Source organism: Lepidochelys kempii, chromosome 10 (assembly GCF_965140265.1).
Source record: "Lepidochelys kempii isolate rLepKem1 chromosome 10, rLepKem1.hap2, whole genome shotgun sequence".
Classification (NCBI taxonomy): domain Eukaryota; kingdom Metazoa; phylum Chordata; order Testudines; family Cheloniidae; genus Lepidochelys; species Lepidochelys kempii.
The window spans coordinates 39,370,004-39,392,780 of NC_133265.1; the positions used below are offsets into that span (position 1 = coordinate 39,370,004).

The window sequence follows — 22,777 nt, forward strand, 5'->3', positions numbered from 1 at the left end:
ATTTGTACTGTAATTATATAGCGCTTTAAATTCAATAGCAGTTAGGAACGTGTCTTTGAGGATCTGGGTTTTGGTCCTTGTGCTGTGGCCCCCTCCTCTTTCCTCCAAACATATGAGCCAACCCTCTTCCAGGAAATCCTACCAAAGCAATCTCACCAGCACTGTTGGATCATCAAAGTTTAGGGTTAGCTAGCTGATCTGAAGGAGATTTCTATCACATGCAAAGAAATACATTTCTGAGCCTTCTCATTAGGAATAGAAGTGAGAGTAGCCAGCCATGTCCACCCTCCTACCTTGCTCCTCCATTACTCCTGCATTCCTATGGGCGTGGCTTTCACTAACCTTCCATTGCCATTACTATAATTAGAGTGATATGGAGGCAAGGACAGCAGCAATGATTCAACTGGCTAGTCCTTGACAGAGACTGTGTTAATATAAGAGCAAGCCTAGTTGAGCATGTGCCAGTCTAAAGGAATTTCACTAACGAGGTGATTTGTCTGTTTTGTTCTCCCTTCCCTGAGGGCCATGTTAGCCAGGGGTGGGTTGCGTTTGCCAGCTTTAGCCAGTCCCAGCAGCCTGTGGATCCTCTCCCCTACCGAGGAAGGCCAGGCTCCTGCCTACCACCGGGCTTACACAGCTGTTGGCGAGGTTTACCCTCCTTCCCTCCAACGGAAGGTGGTCCGACCCTTCAGAGAGCTTCCAGGCAACTGGAGAACAGGCTGGCTTAACCTCTTTCACTTCTGGCAGGAGGGTGGTTTCCACAACGTCCACAACATCATGATCCACAAGTTCCAGAAGTTTGGACCCATTTACAGGTAAGAAGCTGTGAGGCTCTGCAAATTCCTGCTAAAGGTAGCTCAGTGGCATAAAAGAAAATGTGGGGATCACGGTGTATATAGGTATGGTTTTGAGGTACCATGGTCTAGTGGGTAGGGCAATAGAGCAGGAGACTGGAAACTTGGGTTCTCAGTCACTTGTGGGACAATCTTATCTATCTGCCCCTCCATTTAGATCTGCTTTTACATCTGTCCCCCAGGTATCCAACTCTAGTAGTGTAAACTGAGGAACATAGTGTTAAGCTAGTGGATTAGGACTGGGCGTGAGGCGACCTGGTCTGGTACTGAGTTGCTGCATGACAGTGGGCAAGTCACTGGCCTCTTTGTGCCTCAGTTTGTCCACCTACCCTTTGTCTATTGATATGGTAAGGTCTTTCCACCAGCCCCCCCCCACCCCCCCTCAGCACAGAGGGACCCTGATTACAGCGACTGGAATACTAATAGTCTAGCAGGTTCAGGTCTGAAAGACCATGCAAGTATCTGATCTGCACCAGTGTCAGCTGGTGGCTTAACTAGAAGTCCACCCTTTCTCTCCATGTGGGTTTGTACATCTAGGAGCTCAGGTGATGTGGGGATGGGCAGAAATACAAAACTCCCGTGTGTGAACATGTAACATCACACAGTGAAATTTCACTCTGTTCATTGCAGCACATGCCCAACTCAGCCACCAGTTAATATAACAGGGCAAGAGGCAAATCTGCCAATCAAAACATTTGTGGATTGTAACTGCAGCGAGAAAGCCGCCTGGGTTGGAAGTGGCCATTTACATTGTTTGATACATTTTCATTGTTACTCTGATCACACTCTCTTAGCTGGCAGAATCTTTAGGACTGTTTACAAACTTCTCTCCAAACTGTACTTAGTACAAGGCTATGGGCCAGATCCTCAGCTAACAAAAGTCAGGGAAGTTCTACAGTTTGCAACGGGGCTGTTTCCATTTACACCAGCTGAGGTGGTGGCCTTATATCACCAGTATCTCTCTAGCTCAAGGGTTATTTTCGTTATGAGACAACCTCATGGGCCCAAACTCCCCCCTAGACTTAGGCTTATGGATTTCATCCACTATCTTGTATATCTGTTACACAGTTGGGGCTAGTTTAGTGTGCACGGGCCTGGTCCTGAAGCCGCATTCTTTAATTTTGCTCAGCTCCCTTTGGAGGTAATAGGTGTTTTCCCTTGGTAACTAGAGTCTGATCTCGGCTGGTGTTGATCTCCGGCAATTCCCACTGTTTTGGAGTTGCAGGTGTCAGCAGCTCCCAGGATCAGACCCTTAGGAAGGACATTTAGGAGATGGCCCTATGGAACAAGGCTGTGGGATGTGGCTGTGATGTAGTCTCGAAGACAGAATGTGGCAGAGTATTCAAGGGGAGCTGCCCCTTGCACTTAGGCCCTGGGGAAAGCGACAGATAATTCTTGCATTATCCGTGTGAAGGGCTAGTGGCAGGTACCATGCCAGCCTTCCCAAAGAGGTTGTTTTGGGGTAAATGGAAGGTGCCACCATGGCTCTCTGCCAGTTAGAGGAGCTGAGCCAGCATGAAGGGGTAGAGGGGAAATAGATCCTTCTTGAAACAGGTGACATAGTTTCCACCTCAGTGCTACAGGGGGAATTCTGGCTGAGTTCTGAAGGCTGCACACCCCTTTTGTCCAACAGAGACTCAGTCTGTGGCTCCAAAGCCACAATGCAGTGTCCTCAAATTCTTCAGTGTGTGCACTGGGCAGACAGGAAGAATGATCCTTTCCCATGCTGATCACCCCTTGATCACACTAAGTGTTACAGAGCCAGAGCAGCTGCACCACTAAACCCAACAGGTAGCCCAGGATGTCAAAGCACATTCACAGATTAAGCCTCACTGTCTCACTAGGTGGTAGGTAACTTATTACCCCTCCTTTTCAGGTGGGAAAACTGAGGCATAGGGAGGGTTAAGCCCAGCATTTTGATAAGTGCGTACTTTTCCCGAAGGTGTTAAAACTTGAGGTCAAGGCTTCATGCAAGGCAGCCAGGTAATTCATACTTTGGATTGGTGCAAGTGCCACTCAGATATGGTTCTGAGCAACTTATTGTATTCAGGCAGAAGAGGAAGGGTAGATCAGTGGTTAGGGTTCTAGTCTGGGATGCTGGAGACCTGTGTTCCTGCTCAAATACAGACTTCACATTTGATCACTTAGGTCCAGATTTGTAAAGGTACTTAGCTATTGCTGCACTCAGCGTTACAGCAAGGAAATTTATTGAGGCGCCTAAATCTAATTGGAAAAGGGGATTTATGCCTTTAGGAGCCAAATTGCCATTGAAAGCCAATAGGATTTAGACTCCTAGGTGCCTAAATTATTTTTGAGAATGACTTAGGCTCCTCAGCCACTTAGGTCTCACAAAGCTGAGCACACCGATGCCTAAGTATCTTTCAAAATCTGGCCATTAGTCTCTCTCTATACCTTAATACACCACTTGTGAAATGGGAATAACATGTCCCTTGTCACAAAGTTGTTAGGACAAATACTTCAAAGAACATGGAGGGCTCAGATTCCATGGTAATGAGCTCCGGCTGAGTTTTGGACAGAATTATTATCAGCAAGCTATTGGTAAAAGAAAGGCAGTTCAGAGATGAGCAGCAAAAGGTTTGCGTGAGGAAGATTAAATTGGCTAGCTATGTGCAGTTTAGCTTGGCAAACAGTGAGGAGGATTATCATGACAGGGTATGATATTAAGAAAGGAAATAAAATCAACTTACCAAAATTCCTGACTGTAAGTCTAACGAAAACTCTCCCAATGGGAACAGCTTGGGGCTACCCCTGTATTGACCAGGAAATCACAGCTCATTCAGTCTAATTCATTTCCATGGCTAACTCCTGTGATGGTCCCTTTTGTCCAAGGACTGCAAGCAAAATCAACAATTCAACTAAACAAGCCTCAAGACACTCCTAGGACAGAAGGACATATTATAACAGAAATCAGTTCTCCTGGATGCCAATCCCATACATTAATCATTAAACAAATGCAGAAGTATTAAAAACAGAAGGGAAGAGACCTCTTGGGTCACTGAGTGCAGTCGGCAGTCGTAATCCCATTTAGATTGTGAAGCACTTGTTAAGGGCTCGTCAAAAACCCTTTGCAGCCAGACTGGCCAAGTGATTTTGGAGTATATGTCTTATTGGGAGTCAATGGGATTTTACCCTGCTGTCACTTGGGTGCTGCTGAAAAGACCATCCTTTGAGAGCATGTTATTTATGATATAAGTGTTTTGATATTGGCCCATTTTTCACATTCAATATATATGCTCAGGGGCATGTGCAATGGGCATGTTTTAGATATTTCAAGTTAATTAAATACATAATTCAGATTTGATCCAGAGTTCATTAGGGTCAGTGGAAAGACTTCAAACTTTGGATCGGGCTCATAGTTTTAGACTTTCAGATGCTGAACAGAGAGACTCCGGCCGCTCTGAATTTCCCCCATTGCTACTCATGGGGTACCAGTTACAAGCCCTGCCCTACTCACCATTTATCAGGGTCAGGAAGTTATGTTGTCTTCAGCAGTTTTTGCTTGTGGGAGTGTCCTGATCCCCTGTCAAATGTCACAGAGAGAAACTCGGCTTCTACCAGAGTGTGAATATCATTAACCCAGAAGATGCTGCTACTCTCTTTAAATTGGAAGGCAACTATCCCGAGAGGTTCATGGTGCCACCTTGGGTGGCCTACCGTGACTTTCGCAACAAGCCATATGGAGTGCTTCTCAAGTAAGTAAGGGCTATAACCTCTTCTGACTGTCACTTCCGGCTATATAAAGAGAAACTCGGGGGGGGGGGGGGAATGAATCTTGCAAAGGTTGAGTCAATGTAGAAGTTGGGTGAGAGTGGAGATCCCTTTTCTAATGACAAAGGTAACTGGGCTCACTTTTATGTTGTGATCTAGGAAGGGAGGAGATGTAGCATGATGTGAAAAGAGGAGCATTGTCATAGTGATGCCCTGAATTTGGAGCATCAGCTGGGGAGCGAAGTGGGTTGGGCACCTAATTCTTAGGAAACTGTCTGAGGCTCAGGTGGGTTAGGTAGGTTTACCGGTAGCAGAGAGACAGGTCTGGTCTCTTAACTTGAGTACATGCCAACCTGCCCATCATGGAAAGCCTGCTTTATCCTAGCTTACACTCCCCATGCAACTTGCATCCCTGCTGCTAGGACCCGTGTGATTGTCAGGCCAGGACTCTGGCCTGGAACATGTTACTCAAGGTCTGCGAGGGAATTCACATGGGAACAGACCAGCAAGGGCATGGCAGCTGGACAGGAAGCAGTGGGTGCCACGCAGGGAAAATCACTCTGTGTTGCTTTGTGGGCGAGATGAGGAGGGTTGGAGTGATGGGGAGGGGCTAGGTGTAGGGCCGAGGAATGGGTGTATACTGTGCCCTGCCCTGAAAGGCTGGATATCTCAGGGAACACAGCGATGTGACTGATCTTCCTTTTATTTTTCCCAGGAAGGGGGAGGCCTGGCGCTCCGACCGCCTCGTTCTGAATAAAGAGGTCCTGTCTCTGAAGGTGATCGACTGCTTTGTGCCCCTGTTGAATGAGGTGGGTGAGGACTTTGTCAAGAGGGTGCGAGTCCAGATCGAGAAGAGTGGCCGGGGAAGGTGGACGGCCGACCTCACCAATGAGCTGTTCCGCTTCGCCCTGGAGTGTGAGTGGGCTGGGCTGACATGCTGCCGTTGCCTGTGGGGTTTCATTGGCTCAGTGGGGGCATCTGGGGGAAGCAGAGAAAAGCTACTGCTGAGTTCAGTTTGCACTAGTGCCTAAATCCAGCCACCCCAGACATGCCACTGATTCCTATGACTTTGCAAATGGCCTATCATTAGAAGTGGTTGAACCACACCTATAAGGTCTGAACGCCCTTAGGAGGTGGAAAATCCATCCTTTCTGCTTAGGAAAATCTGTTTGGATGAGCACCCAAGTGACCTTCACTGGAAGCTCTTAGCATGAAACAAACCCCATGGGTTAGAATCAATAAGCATCTAGCCTTATGCCTCTTAATGCAATGCGAGGTTCCATAAGGATCATCCAGATGCTCTCTCGCTATCATGTCTGAATATCTTGTGGATGAAATATATATGACCACATCCGCAGCTGGTTTAAATCACCACAGCGCCACGGAGGTCAATGGAAATACATCAATTTACACCAGATGGCAGCTGAACTGTTTCTCTAGCTACTCATGGCACTTTCCCCAAGCATAGAGTTGATGGCTCCAGAGTTCTGACCAAATTTCAGCTGGAGTCATCCTGCCTCACCAGACTCTTCCTGCAGCCTGAGCTACAAAAAGGTGCTCTTTCTTTGTGTTCTGTACTGTTGTGCAGTGACTGCTGGCCCAGAAATACTACCATTACACCCCAAAGGTGGCTGCATTTCAGCCCTGTGTATATGTTCGTGCTGGACTAGAGATGAGTAGAAATGGCCCGTCTCTGGCGGGAAGAACTTGGATAAGATGTTCTTATCGGGAAGATATTGGATAAGAGACACTATATATTACATGCGATAGAACTACATAAAAATACATTAAGATTGTAAAGCCAAGCTCTTGGAAGCTAGAAAACGCTAGATTTACGGTTGCCTGTGTACCCTTAATAGAGAGCATTACCCCAGCCCTGCATATAAACATACTGCATAATGAAGGTGCTTGTGGCCAATGGCCTCAAATCACCCCAGAGTCACATTTTGCGGAATGTTTGGGTACTAACCCTAACCCTTGCCCCTGCAGCCGTGTGCAACGTCCTGTATGGAGCACGCCTCGGGCTCCTGCAGGATTTCATTGACCCCGAGGCGCAGAAGTTCATCAATGCTGTGACCATGATGTTCCACACCACGTCACCCATGCTTTACATCCCGCCCAGCATGCTCTGCAGGATCAACTCTAAGACCTGGCGGGACCATGTGCAGGCCTGGGATGTGATTTTCAGGCATGGTGAGAGCTCATGTGCACTGCTGCATAGATCCCACCCAGCTTAGACTAAGGCTGCTGGCTAGAGCAGGGGCGTTATGCGGTAAGGCTGTTATGCGGAATGGCCTAGACTCAATATGATACTGCAACAGATGAGAAGTTGTGGGAACATCATGGAGGGAAAAGAATGGATTTACATAGAAAATAATTTTTGCTCATAGGAACAGGTGAGTCTGGCAAGATACTTGCATCTTGCTATTCTGAGGGTTCTGATGTATTGCTAGGGTCTCTTAGATGGAAGGCAGCAGGGCTAGCTCTGCTGGAGAGCTGGTGGAGTTTTCTATGGTGCAGAACGGCTAACTCAAATGACCTCAGCTGGGAAATTATAGGAAAGACACAAAGTGTCAGGAAAGTGCGGGATTCCCCATAGTGTCCTTGCGGACCAGATTCTAGCCAGAGCTGGCCAGTCTTGGAAAGCTAAATTATATCCCATGGAAAAGCTTCACAGCTTTTTGCTGGGGACTGGTGAGATCCTTTGGCTTCAGAGATGCCATTAAAATGGCATTCCGTGACAGCAGTTTAGCATATTCAGGATACTCAGGGGCCAGGGGCTCAGAGGTGAGTATGGTGGCATGGGGAGTGGGAGGAGGGATGGGCCCTCATAGCTATATTACTAGGTGCTGCATTTACTGCTTTCCTTTTTTCTCCCTATCTCCCTCCTCCTTTTCCCAGCTGACAAGTGCATACAGAACATCTACCGACAGCTTCGGCTGGACCGAGAAAATACCAAGGAATATACTGGCATCCTGTCCAGCCTCTTAGTACAGGACAAGCTACCCATCGATGACATCAAATCGAACGTGACAGAGATGATGGCAGGAGGGGTAGACACAGTAAGGATGAGCCTCGGGGATTGGGGAGAGTGCCATTGTTGTAGTGTCGATTGTGACCGTATCCCTTGGGGTGCAGCCTCAGACTGTGGAACCACTCTGCCCCCTTAACTGCCCCCCTTCAAATTGCAGTGGGGGAGGTTTAGATTGGATATTAGGAAAAACTTTTTCACTAAGAGGGTGGTGAAACACTGGAATGCGTTACCTAGGGAGGTGGTAGAATCTCCTTCCTTAGAGGTTTTTAAGGTCAGGCTTGACAAAGCCCTGGCTGGGATGATTTAACTGGGAATTGGTCCTGCTTTGAGCAGGGGGTTGGACTAGATGACCTTCTGGGGTCCCTTCCAACCCTGATATTCTATGATTCTATGATTCTAACTCTCTGCAGCCTGGGCTCTCACTCACAATGCCTTGCTTGTGACCAGCAGCAACCCCTCCAGGTGCTGTTATAACTCAGCATAACCACATGTGCAGGCCCCACAGCAAGCTAGATTGCATTAATGCTTTCAGAGCCATTCATTAATCACACAGAGAAAGGCACCAGAGCTCAGCACTGTACCTCAGGAATATACAATCTTGCACTGCTCGACAATGGAAAGTGGATGTACACTAGCCTTTGTACCCACACTTCACACAAATTCACTTGTAAAGATAAGCAGTAAAATAAATTTCTTCATGATAAAAGATGGATTTTAAGTGATATTAAGTGACAGGCAAAAAGTTAGAGTTAGTTACCAAAAGAAATAAAATATAAGCATGCAGTTTAAACTCTCAACCCAATTAGACTGGGCAACATCTAGATTAAGCAGCTTTTCTCAACCCACTGGATAGTGCAGTCCTTAATATACAGGTCTGCTCCTTAAACCTGGGCCAATCTCCTGTCTTGGAGTCTTGTCTTCGCCATGTCTTGGGTTTTTCCAGGGTAGATTAGGGCAGGAGAAGGGCACAGTATGTGTCCACTCTCTTTTTTTTTTTTTTTTTTACCCTCAGTCCATGTGCCTGGAAAACACAAGTCTAGGCATGTCTGGGGGGGGGGGGGGCATTGCTGAGTTTCCAGGCAAGTAGAACAATTCCCCTGATGTGGCTTTATGCAGGTGAATCATTGCATTGTAGCTCTCTTGCTGGAGAACGGCGTTGTTTTTTTTCCTTGCTGTTGCCTCTGCGGGCCTAATATCTGGTTGATTCCCCAATTTACAGCATATTTTAGTAATAACCATACAACACAATTCTTATAACCTCACATGCATTAATGATAAACATATATGGTTAGAGAAATGACTTTCCCTCTTGTGTTACAAGGCAAACTTTATATATAATATCATAATTATATACAGATGAGGAATTTGAAGGGTTAAAGGGTGCTCTCTCTCTCTGTAGAACGTGCCAGCGATATTACAATATCTCTGGTAATTGCTGTGTACTAGAAGGATTAGGAGAGAGCATTCATTATCTGGCGTTTCACTACTGACCAATGATGGAACCTCAACATAGTTCCCTGTTTCCATATCCTGGCTCCCCTCTGATGACATTTCCCACACTGGCTTTCCCATACTGCTCCTCAAAGGAGGATGCTCCTGGTGAGGTACACAAGGCAAAGAATGGCTAACGTTGAGAGTTTAGAATTGGAGTTCTGGCACCTGGGTGCCTCAATCCCATAGGCTCTTCTAAAAGTCCCGGCCCATAACATTTCAGAAATATAGCGGGGGGGGGGGGCTCTTCTCTGAGCAGTACAAGGTGCTTCATTAAAGCCACACAACCTTGTCAAGAAGAGAAACTGAGGCACAGAGAGGTGATGTGGTATGCATGGTTCACCCATAGAGCAACATACCTGGTGTTGAGTTCTAGGATGTTCCCCTGTGCCCTGCTTCAGACCCCCATGACCATCCTCTGTGCCCTCCTCTAGACCTCCATCACCCTCCAGTGGGCCATGTTCGAACTGGCTCGCACTCCAGTAGTGCAGGAGCAGCTGCGGGCGGAGATCTTTGCAGCCAGACAGGCAGCACAGGGCGATATGCTGAAGATGTTGAAAGCCGTGCGGCTGCTCAAAGCTGCCATCAAGGAAACACTCAGGTAAGGAGTTTTTCTTTCAAAGACCGTGTAATCAGTTCCTAACCCCCACCACTTTCGACCCAGATATGGGTGCACAGATGACTGCCTTCTCTCTGTGGGAATTCAGCCTGGTATCTAGGTACTGATACAGCCCCCAGCACTACAGAATCTGAGCTCTGGAGGTGGAGTTTTTTTACCATTGAAGAAAAATGAGTGTCTCCCTTGAATGGCTGATCCTCTTAGAACAGCCGTTCTCAAATTTCATTGCACTGTGACCCCCTTCTGAAAACAAAAATTACTACACGACCCCACAATTGGTGACTGAAGACTGGGCTGGGTCAGGTGGGGCCAAAGCTGAAGCCCAAGGGATTCTGTCTTGGGTGGGGGGGCATGTAACTTTAGCCCTGGGCAGTGGGACTCGGGCTTCAGTTTCAGCCCTGGTGGTGGGGCATGGGCTTGGGCCCTGGGACCCAGTAATTCTAACACCAGCCTTGGTGATGCCATTAAAATGGGGGTCACAATCCACTTGGGGTTCCGGGCCCACAGTTTGGGAACCCCTGTATTACACGATAACTGCTCACTACCTACTCACCTATAGAACTATCACTTTAGTTCTAGTGGCGGGTCCTGTGATTTTGATGCTGGAGTCTCTGATTCTCTCCCAGCATAGTGGGTTTGCTGCAGTCCATCTAATACACTTTTTCATCAGTGCAGCATTTATGGCTTAGCAAGAATGGAAACATTTTTGAGGGAAACTGATGCAAAGGGTAATAAATTTACTTCCTTAAAGGACAATTAACAGCACCACAGAGCACAGTACTGTTGTCCTTCCAAAACAATAAGTTCACAGCATTGGAAGATTCCTCCATCCCACCTCCAGTGGGTTCACCATAACGTTTTTATTTTGCTTTTCCATGACAATTTCTCAGAGCTTCAAGGAAACAGGAGACGAGAACAAATATGAAGTCATTGCTAACTCTTGGCCACTGCTACACTGAACAGTGCCTTTGCAAACTGACAAAAAGCCCCATGCTGCAAAGTGTCATGTGCTCCTTGTACAAGAGAGATTGCAGGGATGCTACTGGCAGGTCAGACTTCTGTACCAGAATTTGGCTGGCTACAGAGATCCAAGATATGTGTTCTTTTTAAGATACCTTAGAACACGGCTAGGTATGCTGTTACTATCTCTGATAAGGGATGTTATGCACTGTGCCACTTAGCAGTTGAAAATTATAATACAGTTTTAGCATAGAACTATACACTCAGTCGTAGGACTGGAAGCGACCTTGAGAGTTTATATGGTCCAGTCCCCTGCACTCTTCCCATAAGATACCATGAGTAAGGATATCACTAAACTGGTTCTCTCTGTGTGTGAGCAGCTTTCTTGACTCCTCCATGACCGACTCTGCCCTTGCATAGGAGACGCATGGCACATCTGCTGCTTTGCCAATTTATGCCTGTGGATCGAAGGGAGGGGGCAGTCCGTTCATCTCTTTTTGCAAGCTTTCCTACTACTTCCTCATATTTCAGAATCTTTAATACCAGGCACTCAAGAAACTTGAAAAAATAGCACCAATGATTATTGAGTCCAACATTGACAACCCCAGGAAATCAGGTGAATTATTTTGTCTGTCTAATATTGGCCTCATTTATCTCCCATGATAGATAGGTAGCACAAAGACGGGGATTCATAATAAATATCATAAATCTGCAGAGATGCGCTCGAGTTCTGGGCACGTTATGTGCAAACACAAAGCCAAGTAAACCTTGGAGAGCCTCCAAAATGTACGGGAAGGTCATTTTCTTCTTAGCATCGGATGCTGCCACCCAGGAAGCGGTGGAGAGGGGCCTGGCAGTGGGGGGGTGTTTGTCCCCCTAGAGCAGCTAGAGGACCTGGGCGTCCACCTGGTCCTGACCTCTGTCCTTCCTTTTCTCCCCAATGCTGCCCTGTTACCCACGCTGGGGAAACCTGTTTCTGTTATCAGCCCTCTCCCGTTGGGCTGCAAGGACCCTACCCTCCACCACATTTTTCCTTCCGCCGGCAAGTGTAACTTTTACTGCTGTCAGCGGTGCGTGACGGAGTGGCGCTCAAAGGGTCCTTCCTAGTCCCCCACCAGGGGGCCCGTTACCGGGTGTACTTTTCCACAGGGGAACCCTAGTGCTACCTCTGCCGGGCGTCAGGGCATGTCCAGAGAGACTGCCCCTTAGCCCGGCAAGGAGGGGCACCTGGGATCCCCGAGACCCGGCAGGACATCGGCCCCATCATTGCCGACGCCCCGGCCGCCCGGTACCCGAACCCGCCCCCCCTCCTCTTCGGACCACCGCTACTCCCTTCAGGACTGCCGATTGCTGCCATAATAACAGTGAGTTCCCATCTGCCACGGACATGAGATCTAACCCTGGGAAATGGCAGACTAAACTAATAAAGCCCTGCACGTGCAGCATCAAAGCTAGCCAAAAATTGCAGTGCTTGCTTCAAAAGAGTCAATTTAAAAGTCTGGGAGTCAGGCAGCACAATGAGAGAAGGGAAACCTGTCCAAAAAGAATGCTCATCTGGGCCAACACATCTACAACTATTCTGGGACTTTGACTCCCTCCCATTTCAGACACGAAATTGCTTGTGCCAGGAAGGGTGCTGGGCTGCTAGATGGGCATTAATTAAACAGCCAGATCTTCAGCTGTGGCAAATCAACATCAGTCCGTTACTTAATGGGAGTTATTTAGATTTACCCCAGGTGAAGATCGGGCCCCAAGATTTTGCTCCTCTCTCCTGGTGGCCAGGAGGACATTAAACAGCTTATAGCAAAACCAGAAAGACAATAGGGAAGAGCTCTGGTTTCATGGCAATCATCTCCACTCTCAATGAAACAGCTTCTCATTACCAAGGCTACATGAGATATTGCTGTGCCCATAATGGCTCCTAGATTAGCAGAGATGATCTTGGGGCAGAGACGGTTTTTTTTAAATTCTCTGTACAGCACCTTTACAGTGAGTAGACCATGCCCATGTTAAATGCTTTGGGCCTGATTTTGATCATTTACACCAGTTGACTTGCATAGACAGACTATCAAGTGACTCCTGATTTAATCTCAGGACCAAAATTGGTCCCATTGAGGATATCAGAAAATGTATTTAGACTCTTAAACTGGCATTGTGGATACAGTCAAATGGAGATATTGACAAACATAAGGTTAGAGGAGAATAGGTCAAATGATGGGAGAAGTGATAAGAATACACCTAAATTCTTAAAGTACAGGCCTTTGCAGACAGGCCTGAATATCTATATCCTAACACTCCACCCCTTTTTTTTCTTTTTCTTTTGGGATCCTCCTGCCCAGGTAACCCTGGAAAAGCATAGGACATATGGTGACATATTTCCTGATAGGGCCAGGCATCAAGGTGGAAGGTGTCGATGCTCCATCTGTCCCACTGCCCCTTGTGTAGTACCATGCCCTGCACCTTCTCTCGTACAGGCATACTACACCTATTCCAATTAGTGTTCCAGACTTCCCAGTATAGTGGGCCTGAGAAGGTTGGGTCCGGGTTGTCTAGTACACTTTGGGGGGAGAGGTTTACTACATTACTTATAGGTTATAATTAGTGGCTGTTCTCTAGGGGGTTGTGCCCCCTTGATCATTTCCATATGCAATGTGTAACACACATATAGTTAACAATACACCAGCTGCTATGATAATCCACAGCAACACTGAGAGTCCTGACCACTGCAGTGTGGTCCAACATCCTGGCCACCACCAAAAACACTGCTTCTCCTCCTTTGATAAGGTTAAAATTTTGTCAGCACCATCCTGTAGTGTGTATTGTTAGTGTGTCCAACTGTTGGGGCTTGCAGCAAGTCGCTCTTGTAATCTTTGTGTACTTTTGTCCATATTGTGTGTCTGTTGAATATCCACAGTGAAATTTGGTATTGTCCAAACCAATTCAACTACTTGGAACGGTATGGGGTAGTAGGTGCTGGTTCGATTGTTTACAACGATTAGGTCCACTGATCCATTGGTGCACCATAGTCCAGGTGGCAATGTATAGAAGTTCATAATTTTGTCATACACTGGAAGGATTTTGCCTTCTAGTGTTATATTGCAGGATTGCATACATTCCCAACAGAATACACCGTACCCCGTATACATTACCCCTAAATGCCCCCCCTTTGCAATAGGCCATTGATCCTGCTCCTCCGTAGTCATAGGAGAGGAGCGCATCCATATTCCTCCTCTGGATATACAACTGCTTAATGTGATGACAGTCCAATTTACACCCATTCCATCCCCCCACACACCTATTACCTAGTGGCTCCCAATGCGCTCCCCTTTCCCTACTTACTCCCATTGGGTTCAAGGGAACCATCTTATTTGCATTTCCTTCCCATGGTATCATAGTAACAATTACACAAGAACTGTCCCCACAGGTCGGGGATGTTATTTTCCAGGTAGATGGGTATGTTTTTGCAATTGTGGATAAATATGGGCTAGCCTCCCGATTTAATACTGAAGGCCATTGTTCTGACCAAGCATCTCTCATAATATCCATTAACATTATAACTGAGCATTTTGAATACCTACGCACACTTCTCTCCATGTTAGTCTTCTGAAGCCATCCTCTACCCATGTCACCAGGTCCCCTGCCCAATGAGTTAACTGCAAGTTTACCTCTACTGCTGTCCTCCACCCTGTGGCAACTGCTGATAGTTGCTGTGCCATTAATTCATTAATTTGTTGATATTGACAAACATGAGGTTAGAGGAGAATAGGTCAAATGATGGGAGAACTGGCATGTAAGACCCAGGGAGAAAGCTTGAGAGGATTGGAGAACTATATCACAGCGATGCATGGCGGCTGTATGCATGGGGTAGCATCGAAACAGTGATCATGCAATTACAAGGACAGGGCAACACAGCTGGGACAGTTTAGGCTAAATATTAGGGGTAGTGTTATCAGACCAGTTTGGTGATAGCACAAATTGTGACTGGAACAACTTACCATGGAGTGATTCAAGACTAGACCTTACCCCCATCTGGCAGGATTGGCTTTAGGCATCATGTGGCTTATTTACACTGGGAATTTTCCCCAGTTCCAGCAGTAACAGTTCAGCCACCAGTGTTTGGATTGGTGGACCCTGCTGGAAACCAGAGTCAATCCTTCTACAATTCAAGGAAATAGGCTAGATGATTTGCTAGCTCTCCAAGCCCATTGAAGCAATACGCTGGTTTGATCAGCTACACAGACAGTAAGTTGTGCAGAATGGAAACTGTCTTAAGAAATGTGACAGGGCCATAGCTGGGCTCCCACCAAACCGCTATTGTGTTCCCAGGCAGGTGCACAAAGCAAAAGGGATTTTTGTCTGTCAGTCCTTTCAGGTAGGGTCCCAACCACAGCAGCAACAGGCAAGTCACATGGAGTACATCCCCTGTCAAGCTGACCTTCCCTGCCTCTGGAGCTTCTGGCCCCAAGTCAAACTTTCCTCGTAGAGTAAGGGCTGTGAAGCTGCTCTCCGTCCCAGCTGGGCTCTCCTCTTTTATCTTCTCCTGACACTAGGGCTGTTGACTAATTGCACTTAACTCATATGTTTAACTAAAAAAAAATTAATTGTGATTAATTGTCGTTTTAATCATTCTTTAAATAATAGAATACCAATTAAAATGTATTAAATATTTGTGGACATTTTTCTACATTTTCAAATATATTGATTTCAGTTACAACACAGAATACAAAGTGTACAGTGCTCACTTTATTTATTATTTTTATTATAAATATTTGCAGTGTAAAAATGATAAACAAAAGAAATTATATTTTTCAGTTGTAGTGTAGTGCAATCTCTTTATCAGGAAAGTGAAACTTAGAAAGATAGATTTTTTTTTTGTTACACAACTGCACTCAAAAACAAAACAATGTAAAACTTTACATCCTAAAAGTCCACTCAGTCCTACTTCTTTTTCAGCCAATCACTAAGACAAACAAGTTTGTTTACATTTAAGGGAGATAATGCTGCCTCCTTCTTACTGACTATGTCACCTGAAAGTAGCCAGCATTGCAAGGTATTTACATGCCTGATATGCTAAACATTTGTATGCTTCAGCCACCATTCCAGAGGACATGCTTCCATGCTGATGATGCTCGTTAAAAAAAATAATACATTCATTAAATTTGTGACTGAACTCTTTAGGGGAGAATTGTATGTCTCCTGCTCTGTTTTACCCACATTCTGCCATATATTTCATGTTACAGCAGTCTCGGATGAGATCCCAGCACATATTGTTCTTTTTAAGAACACTTTAACTGCAGATCTGACAAAACAAAACGAATGTAACAATGTGAGATTTCTAAAACTAGTGTCTCCCAAAATCTGAGAGGGACAAGGTGTGGTGAATGCTTTCAGAAGTCTTTAAAGGGCAACACTCCGAGACGGAAACTACAGAACCCAAACCACCAAAAAAGAAAATCAACCTTCTGCTGGTGGCATCTGACTCAGATGATGAAAATGAACATGTGTCGTCCGCACTGTTTTGGATCGTTATTGAGCAGAACCCACCATCAGCATGGATGCATGGCCTCTGGAATGATGAAGGGACTTATGAATCTTTAGTGCATCTGGCATCTGGCTACAACAGTGACACATGAACATCTGTTCTCACTTTCAGGTGACATTGTAAACAAGAAGTGAGCGGTATTGTCTCCCACAAATATAACAAATGTTTATCTGAGCCAGTGGTTCTCAGCCTTTCCAGACTACTGTATCCCTTTCAGCAGTCTGAGTTGTCTTTCACCTCACTTTAGAACTACTTGCTTACAAAATCAGACACAAACATACAAAAGTGTCAGAGCACACTATTACTGAAAATTGCTTACTTTCTAATTTTTACCATATAATTATAAATCAATTGGAATATAAACATTCTACTTTCATTTCAGTGTATAGTATATACAGCACTACAAGTCATTGTCTATATGAAATTTTAGTTTGTACTGACTTCACCAGTGTTTTTTATTTAGCCTGTTGTAAAATTAGGCAAATACCTAGATGAGTTGATGTACCCCCGAAAGACCTCTGAATACCTTCCGGGGTACATGTACCCCTGCTTGAGACCCACTGGTCTGAATTATTGGCTGAACAAGAAGTAGGACTGAGTGGACTTGTAAGCACTAAAGTTTTACATTGTTTTATTTTTGAATGCACTTTTTTTGTACATTGTTCTACATTTGCAAGTTCAACTTTCATGATAAAGAGATTGCACTAGAGTACTTGTGATGGGGGAATTGAAAAATACTGTTTCTTTTGGTTTTTACAGTGCAAATATTTCTAATAAAAATAAATATAAAGAGAACACAGTACACTTAGTATTCTGCCTTGTAACTGAAATCCATATATTTGAAAATATAGGAAACATTAAAAAATTAAATGGTATTCTATTATTGTTTAACAGCGTGATAAATCGTGCGATTAACCGTGATTAATTTTTTAATTGCGCGATTAATCGCAATTAATTTTTTTAATCACTTGACAGCCCTATCTGACACCTATTGCAGGTGTAGCAGGTCAGGGCTGATTAAGCCCACTGCAGCTTGTTAACCCTTTCCTGGACAGCGGAGGATTTGTGTACTCTGTCACAAGCAACAGCTTGATGTTCTGGTTTAACAGAGGTAGGTCCTCTAGCAAAGCTGGAGCAGAATGGCATGGGGAGTCTTTGGGCTGAGCTCTTATTTCTAAGGCAGATGACTGGTCTCATGCACAGCCCTGATTGTATAGTCTGCCCACTGGGACAATATTGGCTGTAAATGAGTGATGAGTAAATCCTACCCTGATGCGCCCTCCTCCTGCAGGCTCCATCCAGTGGCAGTGACCATACAGAGATACACAACACAGGAGATTATCCTCCAAGACTATTTCATCCCCGCCAAGGTGAGTTTCCTGCCGTGGCAGGGCCAGATGAAAGGAGGGGAATAGGCAGCTGTGGAATTTTGGTTTTGTCTTCACTAGATTTTGCCTTAACATTTCCCACTGTTGCTGTTTTTGGTGCCTCTCCAATGGTGGTGGCCAGCATGGGAGAACAGCTATAGGCTGCCCCGGCCATTTTAAATGTTTTGTCAGCCAGTTCTAGTGCAGAATACCCTTGACTTGTAGCAAAGACTGCATTCACAGTCAAGGGAAGATTGTGGATAAGCATTGTTTAAAAACTTTCTTATGGCCAAAAGGATTGTACCAGGCTTGGGCTACTCAGTGAGGTCAGGGCTGGAGCACACTAGCATGGTGTTTAAAGAAAAGATAGACCATGAATCTGCACCGAGCCCAAAGCACAAGGGCCGGGCCCATCCAAATTGGGTGGCCAAGGCATGTTAGAGGGATGGGAATCTAGGCTGAACTTTAGACACAGCACAGAACTCACGGGAAACGGGATGGAACTTTAAACTACCTTTGCACCTGCCTGATCCTGGGTTGCTCTGGGGGCTGGGGTGTCCCCTGGCCCACAGAACACTGAGCTGCCCGGAATCTCTGCTGTACCTGAGCCCCACACATTTCCTTCAGAAGGCAGCCTTCCACCACACCTGCCTGCACTGAGGGAATCCTTCCACAGCTGGATATGAGACCCCCCTTCTGCTATTCCCTCTTCCCTTTTACCCAGCGAAAAGGGGTGGGGGAGGGAACTCCCCTAGTGAGGTTAAGCTGTGCACAGATATGGAGCTTACACTCGGTTGTAAGAGCACTTTAAATTGGCCCAAAGAAAATGGGGGAACTAAGGGTGTGGCTCACTGGAGCAGGCACAGGCTCGGAGACCATTGCCAGTTACAGAGTGAACAGCTCACAGCCTCTTTGTGTAGCACATACAGCACCGCTCTCCCTATGGAGCACACCATTAAAGTCAGCATCACACACCCCGAGGAAGGGCTGCCCACAAGGCCCTGTGTGTGGATGTCTGCTTGTGGTGGCACAGTTGCCCAGAATCACCCTTGGTGTAAGGGCAGATGCTGTTCCCTCACATTGTGACTGCAATGTCGCTCCCCTGTGTGAGCGAAGTCTGGCACAGCCCCCGTGATGGATGCCAGCTGGGAGAGCTGCTAGCAGTCCACTCACCCTCCCTCCTCTCTCCCTTGCAGACACTAGTGCAGGTTGGAATTTATGCTATGGGCCGTGATCCCAAGTTCTTCACCAAGCCAGAGCTGTTCGACCCAGCGAGATGGCTGAAAATGGACTCTACATACTTCAGGGCGCTGGGCTTTGGTTTTGGGCCACGCCAGTGCCTCGGTCGCAGGATTGCCGAGCTGGAGATGCAGCTCTTCCTGATCCATGTGAGTCTGACACCTTCCTCCTTTGGCAAAGCCACAGAATTTGCAGAGCCCCTTTATCGCTGAGGCACCTTCGCAGCGATGTAGGAGAAGGGCCGTGGGCAACTATACAGAGAACCAGGGCAACCTAAGGCTCTGTTGGGAAAGAGAGAAACAGAGGTCTAGGCACTCAGCTGTCTGCATGGCTTGCACAAGTGGAATGAGCATTGCATGGTAGATAGGTCACGCAGCTAAGGTTGAAAATTACAGTTCAGGTGCATGTGCCTGCAAGCTCCCTGCAATCCCCTTTCTGCCCCCATACTGGGATCTGAAGGTATGTCTACACTGAACACTAAGCTAGGATCTGACTTAGGGTTGAGCCCAAGCCCCCCAACCCCCTCTTCCATCCACACACAAATCAGTCTGACTCAATAAGCAATCGGGACCCAAATCTTAGGACACTGCTATGTGGGTGGGGCTGAACACGAATCCTGCTCAAACCCGGTCCTGTTGCAGTGTAGACAGAGCTCAAGCCGACCCAAGTCAGACAGTCTGTGTAGCAAAGTATAGACATGTTAGCATGGCTGTGAGACCCGGTTCCAGCAATTGTAAACCCAGGTTTACAATGCAGTGTGGCTGCTCAAGCATGGGCTTGGCAGCACCGAGCTCACAAACTCAAATCCCACAGACCCTAGTTTATAATGCAGTGTAGCCATACCCTGAGAGTCCTGCTAGAAGTGTGCAAAAAATTAGCAACAAATATGCAAAACCACTCCAATTCGGGGGGGGGGGGGCATGGTGTCTTTCTTTGCACTGGAAGCAGCATGGTCCAGCAGATAGCGCACTGGTTTCAGAGTCCTGGTGTCTAGGCCCAGCTTTGTCAGTGCTTATGGATATTCACCTCATCTCTCTGGCCCAGAACCACAAAGGTGCCTGAATACCTTTGAGGTTCTGGGCCTCTATGTCTTAAGTTTCCCGAACTGTAAAATGGGGCTAATAATAGTTGCCTTCCTTTATAAAGTGCTTTCATGTCTGCAGCTAATGAACATATTGCAAGGGAGGCTGAGCTGGTGGGTTGGGTGCTATCCTGGGGCTCCACAGATCCAGGCTTAATTCTCTGCCCTGGCACAGGAAGCCTGTATGATCTTGGGTGAGTCACTTAGCCATGCTGTGCCTCAGGTTCTGCAGCTATACAGTGGGGATAATAACAGTGCCCTGACTCCCAGGGGTGTGTGAGAATAAACTCATTAAAGAATTTGAGATGCCCACATACATCGGTGATGGGGGCTACCTAAGGAGCTTAGAGCTTGGCTATACTCCTGCTTAAGTCAATGACATAACTTACAGTGGTGTCTACACTGCCTACACTGTCTACACAGAGCATCTCCTGCAGACATAGCTTCCACCTCTTATTGAGGTGGAGGAATTATGTCAATGGGCGAGCACTCTCCTATTGACATAATGCATCTGTGAAGACAACTGTAAATTAAAAATGGTAAAAAGGTAATTGTAATAATTTTTTATGATACATTTAAAAACGATCCACCAAAAAACTACCTAAGATCATGAATTTTCTTCTGGCTGTTAAGCCCATTTCTCCAGTGAAAGGTGGCTTCACAATGCAGGCTTCCCAAGCCATATGGTTTGTTCTATGGCAGATCACAGAGAACTTTTGCCAGTTTTCTTGAATTTCATGAAAAAACCAAAACTAGAGAGGTACAAAATCCTCCCCAAATAAGCAACATTTTTGGGTGTGTACATCCTCTCCTGCATGCACGGATGGAGAGCAAACACCATTTAGTGCAATGAATACAAGAACATTTAATGGATGTCTAGCCCCGAAGTCAACAGCACTTCCCTCAGCCAAAGACTAGGGATAAAGTCATTTCAATCTTGCTCCACAGTGGAGCTGCCAACACTCCTTTCTCATCCTCTGGTTATCAGGGTCAGTCACCTAAGGCCCCACTGAACATCAGTCCTGCAAATTTCCTGAACTGGGGTAGTCAACCCTGGATCTTCCAGAGGGCATAGTGGCATGTGGCAAGAAATTATTGTGCCACAGGTTGAAAAACTGGCTCTTAGTGACTGGAGACTGATGTTGCATCAGATTGCGGCGACAGTGCAATGAGACCTTCTCTTTCATTTCCCACATTGGCGGGAATCAAGATGATTTTGCATCTCTGACAGATTATCATTATCTCCTTTATTCTATTTCCCAGATGCTGGAGAACTTCAAGATAGAAACCAAGAGAGGAGTGGACGTTGGTACCCAGTTTGACCTCATCCTGATCCCAGACAAACCAATATACCTTACGTTACGGGCCCTGGACTCCCAGCCATGAATGGAACAGAAGCTACCACTCCCCACTGATTCTGTGACAAGGCTGGGTGATGGAACCAATGTCAACCCATCTTGAGCCAGCTGAAGAGCTGTCACCTCTGTTTGGGACAATCTGGGTACATATGATTTATGTCCTTGTGGAACTTTGTCTCTAGACATAAAAATTAGACCCTAGTAAGAAGAAAAGAATGGGAGCTAGGGGTTGGGTGTGATGGGATTCCCCAGGGTGCAACCTGAAACTTGGGTACCACTGAGCCCTCTGGCCTATCAGCCTGGGCTCCCTCGCACATTGTGATGTCATGACAAGATGCAAACCTCTGGTAGGTACTGCACTTACACAGACATCTACAAGCAGGGACACACCCAGCTGAGTTACATGAATGCTTCTCTCAGCCACTCATGGACTAATAAATTTATTTGAGCATAAGCTTTCGTGAGCTACAGCTCACTTCATCGGATGCAACATGAAAGCTTATGCTTAAATAAATTTGTTAGTCTCCAAGGGTGCCACAAGTACTCCTTTTCTTTTTGCGAATACAGAGTAACACGGCTGCTACTCTGAAACCTGTCATGAACTAATAGAGAGGCTCCAGCCAGTCTGACCAGTGTAAATTTATTACCTGATCCACCGCTCCCTCAATGTGGAGAGGCCATAACACAAGCCTTTGTAACTGAGGTGAGATTGACCAAGCACTTCAAGCAAACTACACTGTTTTAAGTAAAGTGTCACACAGATTTATTAGCTACAGAAAGATAGATTTTAAGTGGTAGGCATAAAGATCAGAGAACATTGTCAAAGAAAATAAAAGATTAAATGCACAATGTAAAGCTTAGCCCTTATTACACCAGGCAGTATCAGATCAGTGATTTTCCCACCCCACTGGATGTTACAGTTCTTAATATACAGGCTTCTCATTAAGTCTGGACCAGTGTCCCCAGATGACCATGCTGAATTGGAATTCATTTGCAAATTGGATACTATTACTTTAGGCTTAAATAGAGACTGGGAGTGGCTAAGTCATTATGCAAGGTAGCCTGTTTCCTCTTGTTTTTTCCTACCCCCCCCCCCCAGATGTTCTGGTTTAACTTGGATTTAAACTTGGAGAGTGGTCAGTTTGGATGAGCTATTACCAGCAGGAGAGTGAGTTTGTGTGTGTATGGGGGTGGGGGGGATGTGAGAAAACCTGGATTTGTGCAGGAAATAGCCCAACTTGTTTATCATGCACATTGTGTAAAGAGTTGTCACTTTGGATGGGCTATCACCAGCAGGAGAGTGAATTTGTGTGGGGGGTTGGAGGGTGAGAAAACCTGGATTTGGGCTGGAAATGGCCCACCTGATGATCACTTTAGATAAGCTATTACCAGCAGGACAGTGGGGTGGGAAGAGGTATTGTTTCATATTCTCTGTGTATATATAAAGTCTGCTGCAGTTTCCACGGTATGCATCCGATGAAGTGAGCTGTAGCTCACGAAAGC

At 46.2% G+C, this 22,777-nt stretch overlaps 1 protein-coding gene across 1 annotated transcript; it reads left to right on the forward strand.

Moving 5' to 3' along the window:
- Positions 1-525: 525 nt before the first annotated feature.
- Positions 526-22,777, forward strand: CYP11A1 (cytochrome P450 family 11 subfamily A member 1). Its single transcript, XM_073361422.1, has 9 exons — positions 526-815; positions 4,412-4,567; positions 5,299-5,498; positions 6,573-6,776; positions 7,485-7,645; positions 9,543-9,709; positions 17,521-17,599; positions 18,793-18,984; positions 21,180-22,777. The coding sequence occupies exons 1-9, from the start codon at positions 526-528 to the stop codon at positions 21,300-21,302; spliced, it is 1,572 nt and encodes a 523-aa protein (XP_073217523.1). The 3' UTR covers positions 21,303-22,777.

Excerpts from the sequence above, each read along its gene's own strand:
- CYP11A1 (XM_073361422.1), top strand. The coding sequence starts at position 526 with ATGTTAGCCAGGGGTGGGTTGCGTTTGCCAGCTTTAGCCAGTCCCAGC. Across the intron at positions 5,499-6,572 it reads GTTCCGCTTCGCCCTGGAGT|CCGTGTGCAACGTCCTGTAT; the intron begins GTGAGTGGGCTG and ends TTGCCCCTGCAG. Across the intron at positions 9,710-17,520 it reads GCCATCAAGGAAACACTCAG|GCTCCATCCAGTGGCAGTGA; the intron begins GTAAGGAGTTTT and ends CTCCTCCTGCAG.